Consider the following 18,185-nt stretch of genomic DNA (forward strand, 5'->3'; position numbering starts at 1 on the left):
AAATCCTGGCTCTTTCTGCAAGACATACGGTTTTGAGGCCAGGATGAAAACTTAATTGGGTTTCTTTTGAGGAAATTTAGCTGAGTTTCGGTCGTTATCTGTAACAACCTGTATTTTCCTAAACGGTAATATTCTTGAATTGGGAATTTAGACAATATGACAACTTAATTTGGTAATAAAACAAAAGAAAAGAAAGGCATTCAGTGGCTTGTAACTTGTAGTGCATGTAGTTGTGTGCATGTGTGCCTTGTAGAATTGGACGTGGAACCCATAGGGTGAGTTGGTGGATTTAAGACTTGATGACTAAGCATGTATTTGGTATATAGGTAAACTTTGAAGGAATATTTAAATATCCATCCTCTTTTTTTATACTATGTAAGAATTCATCCCTCCATTTTTTCATGCTTATGTTTTCATCCTAGCAATATGTAAATTACCTTTATTACCCTTTATTCTATTTTATATACATATATTAAATATACATACATTTACACATTTGGGGGGGGATGAAAACTGTTTCCTAAATCTATGGGAAACAGATGGTTTGAATATGGAAGCACCTATGGAATTAGGTGAGATATAACAGAGGAAGAGATTAGGATTTTCAAAATTTCAAATTTCCAACAAAGAAAATGCCACTAATTTCTCGTTCCATTTATATTCCACAAAGCAGATGGCCAAAGCCCTGTTAATCATGAATCGTTCCGATGATTCCACCGTGCAATATGTATCAAATATGTACATGAACATTTCAGCATTATCAATCATTGCAGAATATTGTTAACCATGTTACTTACATGGTAAATTAACCATGTTACATATAAGTTTTGGTGGTATATTAACCATAAAACGTTAGCCAATACATGGTTCTGAGCCAAGCATATTTTCTAATTAGATGCCCATATCTCAAATGCCCACAATCAAATTAATACATTCTGAATGCCAATCAAAATAGTAGTGAAACAACTACACAAAACCACTTGCACATATTATATCACACAAATTGAAAAGTATCCACCCAAAAGTTAATGGACACTCCAGTTAGGTACATTCAAAATATGAAATAACATCCAGACTTGCCCGATACGCTGTCTCACGTATTTCTTCCTTATTTTCATCTCGAGGTTTCCTCGAATCTGTGGCCTTAATTCCTCGTGCTACACTTCCAGATCTTGTGCGTTTCTGCGCAGACTCCTCCACATCAAGTCGAGGCTTTTTGGCCTTAATCTCTCGTGCTACACTCCCAAATCTTGTGCGAATCTTCGAGAACCCTTCCACATCATGATTTTCTTGTGGTCTCATGCCTTTAATCTTTGAAGGTAGCGTATCTTCAACTATTCCATCATCTAGATCCACTTCTCTTTGTTTCAACCTATCTCTCCCTTCCACATTACTAGGCGTAACTCCTGAAATAATGTAGGACAATCCATTAGGTCAGAAAAAGCAAGGTAAAATTGGTGACTGTTCATGAAGGTTTCAAGACCACACAAGACTAGATAATGTATGAAACATGGATTGTTTACACTCAAAAATGGTATTGGCGAAACTTATGTCATGCAACATGGATTTTTTTCCAACAAAAATGTTTTGACAATATTTTTCAATAATTGATTACGTTGGCCAGCCGGACATGATACAATTACCATCTTTATAGCCTGCATGATAAAGTTACCATGTTTCACTACAAGAAAAATTGCATTGGGTGACGAATGAAAATCGTCGCAAATTGTATGTTTTTCGTCACAAATAATATAGGTGACGAAAAAAAATTTGTCGACTAAAGGTTGTCGAGGATTCCTACCTGGTGACGAAATCTATTATTTCGTCACCTATAGTGCCTTTTGGTGACGAAAAATTTCGTCACAAAAAATGACTTGGTGACGAAATTTTCTTCGTCACCTATTGTGCTTTTTTGATGACAAAAAATTTCGTCACAAATTATTCCCTTTGGCTCGTCAAAGGTGACCCATAGGTGACGAAAATTTTCGTCGCGAAAGACATTCTTATATGTGAAAAAAATCTCACTTTCTTGCTCCTGCGGGGTTTCGAACCCAAGTCTCCTAAGTTTTGCACACAAGCTTTAACCAACTACACCACACAAACTTTTCAGCATATATTTGAAATATCTAATATATAACACATACATTGAACATTAAAATATATTTTGAACGCTATTTTGAACTATTAAACATTAAAATTAGCAATTTTAATAAACATGAAAGTCGTAACTCTTTATGTTATTGTTCAAATCTAATTTAGATTATCTCAATCGGAGTTCTGAGCAAAGAGTTATGCCGGAAATATACTTGGTGACAAAGTGTAATTCATAAATTTCGTCACCAAATGATAAATTTTTCGTCACTGAAAACGTAAAAAGAAGACGAAAATATTTTTTGTCGCCAAATTGGTTCATTTGGCGACAAAATATTTTTTCCGTCACCGAATAGTTATCTTTCGCGACAAAAAATAATTTCGTCTCCTTTCTTACTCTTTTGGCGACGAAAATTTTATTTCGTCGCCAAACAAGAGCCTTTGGTGACAAAAATATCTTTTTCGTCACTAAATAGTTATAATTGGTGACAAAATAATTTCGTCAAGGAAGTTATCAAAACAGTGATGAATTTATTTTTTTGTCGCCAAATATACTCATTTAGCGACGAAATTAAATTTTGTCGCCACTTTTTCGTCACTAAACATATTTTTTCTTGTAGTGTTTTATGATACACTAACAAAAAATTATTGGCTACTTTTCAAGTAGACTGGTCTTGACCAATATAAAATGGCAAATTTACCACCTACTATCATCACTTGACAATGAATTCAGGTTGTCAAATTTACTTCATGCAACACGATTTATATAGCATCCAAAATGTCATTGGTGAATATAACTTGATACCGTGACCTCATATTTGCACTACTTCTTCATTCATCAAGTTGGCCAACAGGTACCATACAACAAAAAATCATATTTCCCTCTAATCTTGTTTTAACAAAAATGGTTAAATTATCATTAAAACCAGAAATAACATGACATAATCAAACAGTTATATGGTTAAATGGTTAAATTACCATGGCGTTACATGGTTACATTACCATGACGATTACAATGCTACATTACTGTTCCAATCTAGATTTGAACCGAGTTAAAAAAAAAAAAAAATTTGACATAAACCATATAGCATTCGGAATCGATATTTTTATGAATATCACATGATAAGATTACCACATATGTTTGCATGTTTTCTTCATTGTTCAAGTTGGCCAACCAGGAAACAATAAGACATTTTTTTCATGTATCTTGTTTCACGTATCATGGCTAAATTACCATAAAAAATTTAAAAAAAAGTGACGTACTACATGATTAAATGGTTATGTTACCATGACGATTACAACGCTACATTACCGTTCCAAATGTAGATTCGAACCAAGTTTAAAAAGACATGATATAACATTGAAATCATGTAATGTAACAGCACAATAAAGGAATCAATATTTTTAGGAAAACATGACATATCTAATTCTTGACGAAATCATGAATTCATGAATATTGGCATCAATCTTAATTTGAACAAACAACAACAAACTAAAATATGAACACGAATTCATGAATTGATGAATATCGGTTCTTCAAACGGCAAATCCAATCAAAACAACCGAGGAACAAAATTGGGTTTAAGGGATAGACTTACGAAATCTGGCCATGTCGGTTTCATCACCATCTTCTCCGCCGGATTCTTCAACCACGTACGACTTGATTGATTTTTGGCGTTGCGAAGTTTTCCAGTAAAAACCCCATTCGGAAAGGACGGGGGAATGCATTCGCCGTTGGTCGGCGCCGGTATTCCAAAAATTGGACGACGTACGGGATTGGGTTCTCCAACTGGTTTGGGTTTATACCGACTAGGGTTTTTCAAAAATTTTGAGCTCCAAAATCAAATGGATTGTTTCCGTTTACGATGGATATGGGCGATTGATATCAACAACGAGAATCTCAGGATGAGGACGCTAGAATTTTGCAGAATTGCTTGCCGAAGGAATCAGGATTGTTGAGAGGACGAATGGGTTTATGATTTCGTCCCCAAATTCTCGTCTATATATATAATATATATAATAGAGAAAACAACAATAAAAGGGCAAAAAGGGTATTAAAACTAGTAGGAGGACGAAATCATAAATCGCTAAGAATGGGAGGACAGAATCATAATTCTGTTAGGCTTGGAGGACGAATAATTAAGCCTCCCAACTTTGAAGCGTTATGGTGGAAAGAAAACTGAAAATAATAGGCATATTCCAGAGAAGACGTGCTATTAGTTTAATTTCGGTGGTGATGAAATTTTACTCTCACTCTCGGAGGTGTAGCCTGCATGTCGTTATGATCACTATTTGAGGTACCGAATAGTATGCAATACATTCCTAGCTAAATCTCTTTGCAAAGAGTATTTTTTGACCCTTTTATATTTGTACTCATTTGATGTTTCAGTTTATTGATTCAGTTATTGTCACTTCTTGTATCGTGACATAGAAAGTATTTGGCTGAAAACCATGGAACAGATTGGTACATGTTTAAGCCCACCGGGTCACAGAGTTATGAAAGATATACGATGGACTGTCCCACGGGAAGTCCAGAATGTTTATGAGGCCCATGTGCCCAATATAGAGTTTAGACCTGGTGATGCTTGGCATGTTATTGAGATGAGCTCGGTATGAGGCTACAAATGAAGACGTTCAGAATGGTCTTACTTGATTTGTTATCCTCGTTTATTGAACATATTCATAACGATGGCCATGTTTATTGTCCTCGTATTGCATATACTACTCCTGCGTTTTATATTTTCAGGTGCAGAACAAGTAAGTGGGGACCCGAGTTGGAGTATTTGAAAGATTGAGCTTTAGAAATTTGTATTGTTTTGGAGGTTTTTAGGCCCACCATGTATATTTGTTCTTGAGGACTTGTAATTATTGGAGATGTATTAATTTTGAGACAACGTAAAAATTCAGGTCGTCGCATTATCTTACCCTTTTTTTTTTTTTTTTGACGGCAAGGGTTTCGGTTGTTAATTGTTATCACAGGCTATGGAAGATAGATATATATATATATATATACACGCAGAATATCAAATTGTGTAAATATAGCTACGAAGGTACGTTATATATGCGGAATATCAAGTAGGAAATCGCCGAGAAAAAAATATATATATCAAGTAGGAAATCAATTATAGTTTGGGCTCCTAACCGGTGCATCTATATGTTATGAAGAGTACATTTTACCCACCAAATGAAAAGGTAAAATACCCCAAAAAGATCAAATGTAATACTATACAAAAGGGAAAATTACAACTTTTTTTTCTCAGCATCCGATCAAAAAGCAAGTGTATGTTAACAAATCATTTGTAGCTACTAGCTAGGACTTCAAGTAAAGCTAGCTAAATGATATACACTGTTTATTGAGCTTCTTTTTTTCGATTGCATTCTTTTTCTAATAGAATACGATTATACGTACCCACACAAAAAAACACTTTGAACGCATGATCACACAATTCATAGGGGTTTCTTACCAAATGATCACTGTCGTTGTGCTATTAGCCCGTTTAATCTTTATTATCTTTTTCAAAGATTAATAAATTCTTTTTGCCGTGAAAAAAAGCGATTATTGTCTTTTTTCCATACAATATACAAGTAAGCAGGAACAGAAGAATTTATTTTTTCGGTGGCATCTTAATACTGCATTCTACATTGGAGTATCTCATGCTTAGACTTTCTTGATTGGCAACCTCCTACAGCGAATTTCTAATTCCGTCCCATTTACCATGAGTCCACGACCCAATTGGGTTGAAAGTTGATGTGATCAAATAGACTTTGGTGCAAGTTGGGCCAATGCGGATGCGCGCGCAAGGTAGCCCGACCAAAAGAAAGAAATGCGCGCAGGTCTCAATTCATACAGGGAAGGATTTGGGTACGATCAAAGGAGTCTTTCAAGCACTTTTCCTTAGGGTTGAAATTCTACGTCCCCAACTTGGCAACTAGCTAGCCGATAAGGTTAAGAAGAATATCTTTACAGATTGGTTCCATACTGCATGTTGAACAGAATATGTTCCTTTTAGTATGGGCATTCATATGCATGCAGATAAGGGGTGGCAGAGAAAAAAGGGAAAAAAAAAAGAAAACAGAGAGGTGGGGGGAGTGTTTTTATAAGAGCCGGCCCTGATTTTTTAGAGGCTCAAAGCGAAAATTAAAAATATGACATCTTTTGTTTGAATATAATAAGGGATAAAAAAAGTAAGAAGGACCCTTACAATTCAAAATTTTTTGGAGGCCTAAAGCGACTGAAACACTTGCTTTAACTCAGGGCCGACTCTGATTTTTATTTTCTAACAGTTTCAAATTGATTTCAAGAAAGCTCAACTTTATTTGTATGTACACTCCGGTGATGGGCTATAAACAGAGCCAAACAGGCCATAGCATTGGTATGTGTGATTGGAGTAAGAATTAAAGAAGGGCAAATTTCACTTACCTCCCCTGAGGTTTCTGACAATTACAGACACCTCCCCTCAGGTTACTGAAATTGCACTTACCTCCTCTGGTTTAGTTGTCGGTTGCAGTTCAGCCCATCAATTAGTTTGACGTAACGGAAAAGCAATAAAGGTGATGATGTCAGCATAAAGACATTTTTCCATGACAAATCTACCCTTGCTCAACTTTGAGAAATTATTCGTTGCCCGGACACTGCTTTCTCTCAAAAATTAAGTGTTCTAAATTACAATTCGTTTGAATGGGTGAGAAGATTTTATTTTATTTATCATTTAATTCTAAAGGGTCATAATTAAATTTTGACTTTAGGGCTCTCGTTGATTAACCCTAAAAAAATCGTAGAATCAAATATTTCTTAGGACTAACCAACAAGAGCCTTGGAGTCAAAATTTAATTATGACCTTTTAGAATTAAATGATCAGAAAAATAAAATCTTCTCACCCATTCAAACGGATTGAAATTTGGAACACTTAATTTTTCAACCTACAGTTTATATATTAAAAAATATGATTAAAAAATTAAGTGTTCCAAATTTCAATTCGTTTGAACCGATAGAAAGATTTTAGTTTTCTGATCATTTTATCCTCAATGGTCATAATTAAATTTTGACTATAGGGCTCTCATTGATTAACCATAAGAAAATCGTAGAATCAAATATTTCTTAGGACTAACCAACGAGAGCCCTGGAGTCAAAATTTAATTATGACCCTTTAGAATTAAATAATCAGAAAAATAAAATCTTCTCACCCATTCAAACGGATTGAAATTTGGAACACTTAATTTTTCAACCTGCAGTTTATATATTAAAAAATATGGTTAAAAATTAATTCCAAATTTCAATTCGTTTGAACCGATAGAAAGATTTTAGTTTTCTGATCATTTTATCCTAAATGGTCATAATTAAATTTTGACTATAGAGCTCTCGTTGATTAACCCTAAGAAAATCGTAGAATCAAATATCTCTTAGGACTAACCAATAAGAGTCCTATAGTCAAAATTTAATTATGACCCTTTAGAATTAAATGATCAGAAACATAAAATCTTCCCACTCATTCAAACGAATTGAAATTCGGAACACTTAATTTATTTTCGTTAAATTTGGTTAAGTGTTCCAAAATGATTCAAAGGCTCGTTTGGAGGCCCAAACGGTCTCAGAAAGCTAAAAAACACGCGGCACATGTAAACTTTTCCCTTACACATCACAACCCTACACTACACGTGGTGGGTAGGTAGCTAAAACACTGTATACTTTTCCCTTTTATTTTTTGCATTTTCTTTATTCTTCCTTGTTCTTTTATCCGGCTTTCTTTATTCAGTATAATACCATGGGCAAATAAGTATTTTTGCTTCCTCCGTTAGGTTCTGCTACTTGCTAACCCTGACAGGGGAGGTAAGTGCAATTTCAGTAACCTGAGGGGAGGTGTCTGTAATTGTCAGAAACCTCAGGGGAGGTAAGTGAAATTTGCCCATTAAAGAATTGTTTAGAAGAGGAAGAGAGGTCTTACATGAAGGTAAGAGTCTTAGTTTGGTAGCTAAGAATGACTTGCCTGCTCCCACCCAAGGGGATGGAATGGTGCGTAATATTTCAGGCCTCGTTTGGTTATCAGGCTGGCTAAATATGACTGACTCTTCTCTCTCATTTTAGGCCTTCTCTCCTTCCCTCAAGACTAGGGTCGGATTCAATGTAAGACTAGCTCGTGACCCAGCTGATTCCATAATAAATATGTTTGTATTGCTGACTGATGGTTCAATGGTAAGAACTGATGCATATAAGGTAAAGGACGCAGGTTCAAAACTTGTAGTGAACTTTGTTTGTTCCTTTAAATGGTATGCCTCTAACAGTTCTTCTCTCATATAAGGTAAAGGACGCAGGTTCAAAACTTGTAGTGAACTTTGTTTGTTCCTTTAAATGGTAAGCCTCTAACAGTTCTTCTCTCCGAAAATTTTTCGAAAATTTCCTCTCTACTTCATTTTTAATACTCTAAAAGTTCTTCTCTCCATAATTTCTCAAAGATTTCTTGCGCAAATATATATACACAATACGTTTTACTGTATTTGATATAGTTTCAATTTTTTTTCCCTTCCTGTAACTTAAAACTTATTTACTTTTTTTACCTTTTGAAAATCGATTATGTGTAATTATAGCATGCCATATATTTTTCGTTGAACTCTTAGCAAGTTTATTTTTTTATTGTTGTCCATTACACGATATTAATTCAAACTTAACACCGTTACTACAAAAGTTTAATTTTATTTGAGTGATTTTATAATTTTTAATTATTGTAAAATATTATCGAGAGCCCATATTTGTACTCAAAATCTCTCGGCCAGTCTTGTACTCGGAATGTGACCCATCTATGTAAAATTTCTGGATCCGCCACTGCTCAAGAGCACCTCGTTCTATACTCTAGAATGAACTAGGTGGCATTGCATAGTCTACATCAAATCTGTTTACATTTCGAATAGAATAAGTTGTGATTAGAATAAGTTGTGATGACCTCTGGTTCATGTAAGCGGGCATTCCGGCCAAATCACGTAACATTAATAATTACCCGTATGGATTAGATTGTTCATCTAGCACGTGGCACGGTACAACTGATCAATTGCCGTGGTCAATGAAGTCATGGGCTGGCCGGGCACTCCCACATTTAGCTATTGGGACTCTACATTTTGCCTTTATCCTACGATATTATAGCATATCTCGATTTGGAGCATATTGTACGATTACATATTGAGAAAAAAGTCGCACCATATTTTAAAAATTGGAACACCAAACGCGTTCTGAATCGTTTCATCTAACTATGTCCGTATGTAGACCATTTAAATAAACCAAAACTCAAAACTCAAAAAATAGAAGAAAGAACATATCTCGATTATATTTTGCATGAATCAAATAAGGTCACTTTTTCTCTTCCCTTGACTCAAGTCCTAGAAAGTCTAAATGTGATAGACCATACTTAAAAGAATTGAAAATTTCATCTTAAAAAACCTATTTTTGAAATGAAATAAACGATACGCAACACCTTGGGATCAGACGAAATAATTCCCAGCTACATCATTCTCCGTATCAATCAGCATTAGGATAGCATTACCCTATTCTGTTTATAAGAGTGCTGGACTTATTCCCTGTACGCGGTGAAGTGTCGCTTTGCATGCCTTCGGCTCTTGGAAACAGTGATATATTAATCCCTTGTCGCTCCCACCCACCCACCCCTATAGATTATCTTATCCACAACCGACACCAGATTACACTTGTCCACCTTTTGGCACAGCGCACCCTATCCTACAAACCAAACGTGGCACTTCCATTATTGGAAAGTGGGCACGTGTAAGCTTAACTCTTTTGCTATGCACGTAACTCTCAACTAGATCTCCACCTTAGTTTCCTTATATATACTCTACTCCTCAATACAGATCATAGAAGCTGTATTACCCAAACATTTATAGTAACTCAATATATACCTTTGTTCGAATTTCGGTTGAAGTTTGTGGTCTTAGCTCCGGCCGATTAAACATGGCACAATATGGGAGTGGTGGATACCCAGGTCGCCAAACAGACGAGTATGGCAACCCGATTCGCCATACAGACGAGTACGGCAACCCGGTTCGCCAAACAGACGAGTATGGAAACCCGGTTCACCACACGGGTACTATGGGAGATTATGGAACAACTGGCACCACGGGCGGCGCTTTCGGGCACGGGACAGGCACAGGCACTGGCATGGGGCATCAGCAGCAGCAGGAGCATCATGGTGTTGCTGGGATGCTTCACCGCTCCGGCTCCAGCAGCTCTAGCTCCGTATGTCCCCTCTAATTATCTATGCACTTAATTAATTACTGTCTCTTTCCTTTTACCCAGAAAGAAAAACTCTCTTTATCTTCAAAAAAGAAGACGACGCTTTTAAGTAATGTACTCCCTCTATCTGTACCCAAATGTTACACTTTTGGAAGTTCTAACTCTTATAGAGGAAATATTATTGTATTGTGCCCAAGAGAAAAGGGTAAAATGAGCGTATTTTGCTTGTGGCTTTTTAAAATGGACAAATTATATGGGACAACAAAAAGCATGAAATGAAATTAAGTGTAACATTTCGGGTTGGTGGTGAGTACGTAGTTGATGATCATGTTAACAGTAACTACTACGTACATCATGATTGTCCACTTTCCAGGTATGTTAAGCTATCATTAATTTTGATGTACTACAATTGTGCTTGTTAATTAATTATGGATAATGGGCTCCCCCCCGGGTGGGTGTGTGCAGTCGGAGGACGATGGGCAAGGTGGGAGAAGGAAGAAGAAAGGGATAACGCAAAAGATTAAGGAGAAGTTACCAGGTGGGCACAAAGAGTCCCACGACAATACTGCAACCACCACTACTCCTGGAGCAGGTGGTGGGTACGGTGGCTACTCCGTAGGTGATCAGCAGCATCACGAGAAGAAAGGGATGATGGAGAAGATCAAGGAGAAGCTGCCTGGCACTGGCCACCACTAGAATCACCTACTGCATGGACTAGTCTTTCAGTGCATGTGTCAAATAAGCGAACAAATATGTGTGACGCCACCGCTTTTAAGTGGCAATGGGTTGGTCATAGGTCTGTCAATGAATCAGATTACTCTTAGGAAAGAGCAAACCCTAAATAAGCGAACATGTGTTGTCATATTGTGCTTCCTAGGTCTAATTGTGGTTTTTTTTGTGTGTGTGTGTGTGTGTTACTTGCTAGTTCTCTCCTGTATACGTACGGCTCCTTCGTGTTTTTCAGTTTGTGTTAATTACTAGTAACTTCTGTTGCCGCCGCGTCTTGATGCTTTACCATGGGCTTCCATGCCACTCTGGCTTTGAGTTTTATTCTATTGCCAACTTTTTCCTTTTTCACAGCAAAAAAAATTTCATTAATCTTGAAAATGATACAAGACTGAAGGGAGCAAGAAAACGACGTCATATTTAGAAGAACAATAAGTTCAATTCAAGATCTAAATCAACAATTTGGAAGAAATCAATCGAGGACCACCCAATGGGACAAAGTCCACCTCTAGGCCGAAGCCCAATCACCTCTGTTGCCATCAACTTTATAAAATTGTTTTCTTCTGTTTCAAAATAAACATACTTATTTAAAATGTCCCATAAATAACCTTTTACTATGTTCTTTATCTAGATCGAAATTACATATTTGACTTTTTAAAACTAAATTCAAACAAGAGAAGTAATAATGAAAATTAGTTTAAATCTAGTCACAGTGTGTACATGAAATTTTTATACCATATTCGTTGATACCTCGTTACATAAGATGGAGGAAATGAAATATTTACTTGCCAAAAAGCAATGGATAAATTTGTCAGCATCACTGTATCAGTAAATTATTTTACAATTGATAATTAAATTCATCAAAACAAGAGTAAGGATAATGACATCATGAAAATAAGTCTTGTCAAAAAATCTTCAAATTTATTTATTTATTTTTTTTCAAAAGTGAGAAGATTATATTGATAAACGCCTAACGACACTTACAAAACAGAGATCATTACAAAGAAATTGAACAAAGCCAAACTAATCGTTTAACAAATATAAAACAAATAAATCACAAGGCAATCGATGTTGTTAGGACCATAGTCCAATGTCTTTTTGTGTTGGCAAATTCCACAATAAAACACACATATAATTGTAGGGAAGTGCTACAATACGCATCCCTTATTTGGGTGTGTATCATATGCACCCTTATTAAAATACACCAAAATGTTATGAATTTCAAAATGTTACGAATCTATTGCTAAAAAGTTACGAATCATATTGTTGAAAAGTTACGAATTTTTAGTATAAAAGTTACGATACGAAATAAAATGTTATGAATGACCGGTCCTACAAGTAATTTTTTATGATGTGGCACAATATGAACCACACAATAGGTGCATATGGTACACACCTTAAAGTGGTGTGTATTGAAGACTTTCCCATAATTATTAATTGTATTCTCATTTATCGAGTTGTAATTTATTTATTTATTTATTTATTTCTAGTGTCTGTTTAGGAAGTGGAGGAAATCAAATATTGTGTAATTGAGAGAATAGTTTGTCAAAGAAATTTGGTAGAGTTGGTTAAGGAAATTGGAGTGGAGAAAATCAAGACTCTCAAAGGATTTTGTGCACATGGCAGCTGAATAAGGAAAAGGAATTCAAGATTGAGATTGATAAGGTAATTTGTATGGAAGGAAATCAAAGGAAATGAAGATTTGGCAAAGTATTTCGTGGACAAGGGAAGGGAGTCACGAAATCAAGACCCTTCATATATAGAAACATCTTTCAGCACATGGTGCTCGAGCACTACCTGCAAGTTCTTTTCGAGTTGCTCGAGCAACCTTCCTGTTTTCCAGCAATATATTTATATACGGTTTAGTTGGGTTTTCAAGTGGATCGAAGATTTTTGTGGCGCCTATCGATCTCTTGCTCCAAATCAGAAAAATTCAAACTTTGATTATATTAAGTGAATCATTCTTCCAGTGGAATTCCGGAGGGTACCGACGGTGGAATCCGTAGGTTATTGGAAGGCTTGAGCGAATCAAGGCAGCGGCAGTCAAGCACTGGGTGCGGTGAACGAGTGATTCGGCAATCAACCCTGGTCAACTGAGAGCGATTCTAGGTTGTAAGTATAGGTTTGTTTGTAACCGTACAATGAGTTATAGTGCATGATTTTCTTCCCGTGGTTTTTTCCCGTTTAGGGTTTTCCACGTATATCTTGTGTTCGGTACTGTTCATTGCTTATTGCTTTTAAATTCCTTTTATTTTACTTGATTAAGTTTTTAGATAGCGAAAAAGAATTTTTCAGATGTCTTTCATCTTAACCCAGACATGGCCTGACGCAACATGGACACTTTTAAACTACCAACATTTAATTAGGAGTTTCAAACGAGAAAAAGTGCACAGTTAAGGACAAAATACACAGACGATCAAATGCACTCCACGAAAGTATGAACACACCAATGAACTCTCAAAAACTACACAGAGCTGCCAAGCCGTCACAGGTTGCCTAGCCAAAGATATCGTGTAGGGGTAGAACGCTAAAGTACATATATCGTTGTGAAGCAATTAACCTCGATTGAGAGAACTAGATCTATCGACAAAATTCGTTCAAAGACGTAACTAATTACTCTTGTTGAATGAGAGGCAAAATTCTCATAGAACGAGAGACAAAATTCTCACAGATTAGACGACAAGTCTTTGATTTGGAGAGACGGAAGGAAAGAGGGAAAAAAACAAAGAAAGAGAGTCGATAATACCATGACCTCCCCCTCCCGCTGCCGCACACGGGTATGGAACCCACGGGGGGAGGGGGAGGGAGGAGAGGAATTGTGATGGCTAGGGTTGAGAGAGAAAGAGATAGGGTTGAGAGAGAGATCGCTTTTCAATCCGAATTTTCCGTCAAATTTAGTTCAAACTCCTACTAAATGTTTCATTTGATGGAACTTGTAAACTGTCTGATAGAACTAAATCGATCGAATGTTTGATCAATATTTCCTTCTAAAAAGACAAATTCAAACAATGAATTAAAGTGAAATTTCACATCTTTTTCTTAAGTTTCGGTCAAACTATTTGAGATTCATCATTCTTCTCCATGAGATAATTAAAATTAATTAAGATGAAGTGAAAGTAAAAGAAAAGTTCAAGACAAATTAACTCGGGGGGAAAAAAACTTCAGCACTCCGTGATACGCAATTAGCTCAAAAAAATCAACTAAAGTTGTGTAGTGGGCCAAACTGGGAAGGACTTTGGGCTTGAGGATAGGTAGCCCATAATGATCTGCATTATGGGCTGACAGTCGGTATGGATATGAAGGCTTTGGAGTTTCATGAGCCGAGCCCGTAAGAACGGCGTGTGTAAGTGTAAGGCTTTGTGGCCGGACCGAGCTGGTACCAGTTGACGTGGGTGCCTGCATTTGGCTTAGGTGGGTGACACAACTATCCGGTGACAAAGTTGTAGCTGAAGCTGTGTGCAAAGCATTACGTACTAATAGCAAAATCCCTGACGTATAACTAGAGACCGCCACACTTATTGTGGTTGAGAGGTCTTGAGTTTGAGTTCTCATGGAAGATGTACTCAAGTACTCCTGTTTTAAAAATTAACAACTTAACCACTAACATCTTATCGTTTGAAATAAAATAAAATAAACTAAGAGAAATAAAGGCAGCCAAGATTTACATCCTATTGTCACTTGTAGAGGCCGCCACTTGCATCTCTCTTTATACTTATATATTTGCCTTGGTAATACATATTGCTTTGCTGCTTTAGACCGTTGGTAGGTTGTGGTTTGAGAAATCAAAGGATGGCAGACATTTATGGAGACATCCGACCTGGGCAAATAGACGAATTTGGGAACCCAGTGATCCCCACTGGTAGCTTGAGAGACTACGCTACCATTGGTCCACCAATGGGAGCTTATGGCACTCTCGGCACCGGACTCGTTGGTTCCTAAGCAGCAGCAGCAGCAACAGCAACAGCAACCGCCGTCGACAACATCCCCATCATCGCCTCAGACCCCCACCCAGCTGTATGCCTCTGCCTCTGCTCCCTCACTAATTAAATTTACTCCTATAATTTTACGTACCAAATAATTGTCCTTTTATTCAAAAAAAAATTGAGTAATGACTAAAAGTTATAGGACGGAATGGGTATCTTTTGCCCTACATACTAAAATTAATGGTGTGTTTGAACCAATGTTTTTTTTGGGGGGCCAAATTTTAGATCAAATTGTTATGAGGATGGAGCCAGAAGGTCTAGTAGGGTGGCCGTTATGACAAGAATTTTAGAAAATGCAATTATTATGTATAAAAAAAAATTATTCCCATCTTATAGACTCGCCATTGCTAAAAAAAATAAAAATTTCCTTAATTTTTGCTATATACTAGCCCTAAATCCTCTTCTTCTTCTTTTATCTAAGAAAGATGACCGAGAATAATATTTCAAAACTAAATTCAATGGGCCAAAGTGAAATAATACAATGGATGTGATCTAATTAAAGGGAAAAAAAACTTCACACTTTAAACTAAAATAACTTAACCTAAAAAATTAAACAAGTTAACCAAAACAGTCAGCACTGTGCATGACTCAACAGTAGTGGATTTTTCATTCAGTGAACTTCCAAAAGTCCAAAGCTGGTACTATGCAGTAGTGGACTTTCGAAAAATTAAAAAACCATTCATCATTTGGCGTTTTGTGTGAATTTCTCAAACGCATAGTTAGCGACTCCAATATGCACAGTGGACTTCTAAATTTCCAATGCCTGCACTGCACTGTGCATGACTATTCCTAGAGTCGATGACTACTCATATTTTACTGATCCTGAACTAGAAAAGTGACTGACCCGGGCCCTATTGATGGACAGATGGAAGTCAAAACTGTCACATTATGAGAGTCCAAAAACATGGTATAAATGACATTGCGGAAAAATCGGTTAAGAGTGGTGGTTGGATTCAATTTTATACCCTACTATGCAAAACAAATAGGCCCTTTCGTCTAAGAGTATAAATTCTATCCACTTTAGGTGGAAACCATAAGTTCTCCACCACCACCACCAATTGTGAGTCCTGTTGTGTTATTTTTTCAGTAATCTGAATCGTTCATCTTGTAGAGCTCGCAGAGTAGTATATTTTCACAAAAAAATCAACTTTATCAGACATGGAAAGTTGTATAAAAAATTGAATTTTGGTTTACAAAATCAACGGTAGATAAGTTTAAAGTTAAACAATCTATGACCGTCTATTTTATAAACTAAAATTTAATTTTTGATGCACCTATTGATATTCGATAAACATGATTTTTTTAAGTCAACATACTACTCTGCGGACCCTACAAGATGAACGGTTCAGATTACTAAAAAAATCACACGATAGGGTCCGCAATGGGGGGTGGAAACCCCATAGTTTCCACCTAAGGTGGAAAGAATTTAAACTCTTGGTCTAATGCTATACAATCAAAATTAGTAAATAGAGATTTCTCATCCAGAATTATGGCACTTTTATTTAACCGACACATCTAGCAATGTGAGATATCATGCAAAGACACACAAGTTTATGAATGAAAATTACTGGACTATGGTTTGGATGAGAATTGTGTTTACTGGAGTATTCTTTTCCTACCTTAAAATATTAAACTTTTGCATGCTATTAAGGCACTTTCAGGGTGAAGAGGAAGAGCAGTGGCAGATCCAGGAATTGTATACAGATGAGTCACCTCTCAATCATAGCCTTGATCAAACAATAGATAGTGAAGAACATTAAGAAAAAATAAACGAAATACTCTCTCCGTCCCAATTTAAATGCTCTCTACAGAAATTCGTGCAATTTTGAACTAAAAAAAACGACACATTTTTGCATATTATTATTTTTATTTTCCTACACTAAATTAAAGTATTCAATGAGTACTTTAATTTGGTGTAATAAAAAAATAATATGTGAATATATATTTTTTGGATTCGAAACTGCAAGGGTTTTTTGTTTTTCACCCATTTGAGCATCATCAATAAAAAGAAAAGTTGGAGGAAGCTGCCAAGGTTCGAACCAGCGACCTATGGTATAAAAGCCGACGTTCTTACCGCTGGTACAAGGCTGTCTTGCTATAATTTGGGTAATTTTATATATATTACTTTTTTCTCGGTTAAAAAAACATAAATCCAACAATTTCTGGTATGCTTTACTTAAATCCGCCCCTGAGGAAGAGGGTGGTGGTAGGCGGAAGAAGAAAGAAAAGGAGGAAATAAATTTGAAGACAGCAGGTGGACAGAAAACCCAGCAGTCACAACCACATCTCCACAAGCAGGCGATTACGGAGAAGCAGCAATTGAAATCAAGAAAGGAATGAATGAATCAATGCTAATGAGAACTTTCCAGTGTTGTGTAAAAAATCCCACAATCACTTCTGTGTGAGGGTGTGTGCTGTTAAGTGAAGTGTAGAACTGTGTTGTTCTTGGTTGCTGCCTAGTACCGGCGTGGGTCACTCGTAGGTGTGTGTTATATGTAGCGTTTCCTAATTTGCTCCGGCATGGGTCGCTCATAGGTGGGTGCTATATGTAGAGTTTCCTAATTTGCTCCAATACACCAGTATGTTTGGCACGTGTGGTTTGTGGAGTACTAGTTTTAGGCGATGTGCTTTGCATGTAGCCGTGTGCTCATTGGTGTTTGTGTTCTTGGTTTTGTGTCCGTAAGGGGGAGAGGCATAAGGCAGCTGGTAAATTGGTCTATCCATGGTGCCTGGCTTCAAAATGTTGAGGTGTTCTGTTGGATAATGTGATTATCCTTGTATGCAATATAGTGAATGCAGGAGTGATGAGCACTACATGTGAGCAGGAAAGGTAGAGATAGATGAACACTACAACCGGAAGATGATAACTGATTTAATTTTCACCGGATGGGTGAATTATGGTATCAGAACTTTGGTCATAGGAAGCAAGAAACTTTCTTAATACAATATAGGTAACTATCAATGCAAGTCAATAGACATTGCTTCGTTTCATTATTGAACCCAGAAAATACAATAAGCAAGCGACGAGCTGTCATGCTTTGAAGCACAACTGAAACCCCTGAACCCATTTTAGTACATTTAAGTCTATGTATTGAAGCATCTTCTGAATTTGTCATGTCATTTTCGTCATCGGTCATGACGTGTTCTGCATT

At 36.5% G+C, this 18,185-nt stretch overlaps 1 protein-coding gene across 2 annotated transcripts; it reads left to right on the top strand.

Moving 5' to 3' along the window:
• The first annotated feature begins 9,925 nt into the window (after positions 1–9,925).
• Positions 9,926–11,316, top strand: LOC131336143 (dehydrin Rab18). Of its 2 annotated transcripts, XM_058371858.1 has the most exons (3): positions 9,943–10,081; positions 10,112–10,327; positions 10,790–11,316. In XM_058371858.1, the coding sequence occupies exons 1-3, from the start codon at positions 10,043–10,045 to the stop codon at positions 11,018–11,020; spliced, it is 486 nt and encodes a 161-aa protein (XP_058227841.1). In that variant the 5' UTR covers positions 9,943–10,042; the 3' UTR covers positions 11,021–11,316. The 2 variants fall into 2 exon arrangements, with proteins under 2 accessions (XP_058227840.1, XP_058227841.1); XM_058371857.1 differs by having other exon boundaries at positions 9,926–10,327.
• The last annotated feature ends 6,869 nt before the right edge of the window (positions 11,317–18,185 follow it).

Source organism: Rhododendron vialii, chromosome 8a, assembly GCF_030253575.1.
Source record: "Rhododendron vialii isolate Sample 1 chromosome 8a, ASM3025357v1".
Taxonomy (NCBI): Eukaryota; Viridiplantae; Streptophyta; class Magnoliopsida; order Ericales; family Ericaceae; genus Rhododendron; species Rhododendron vialii.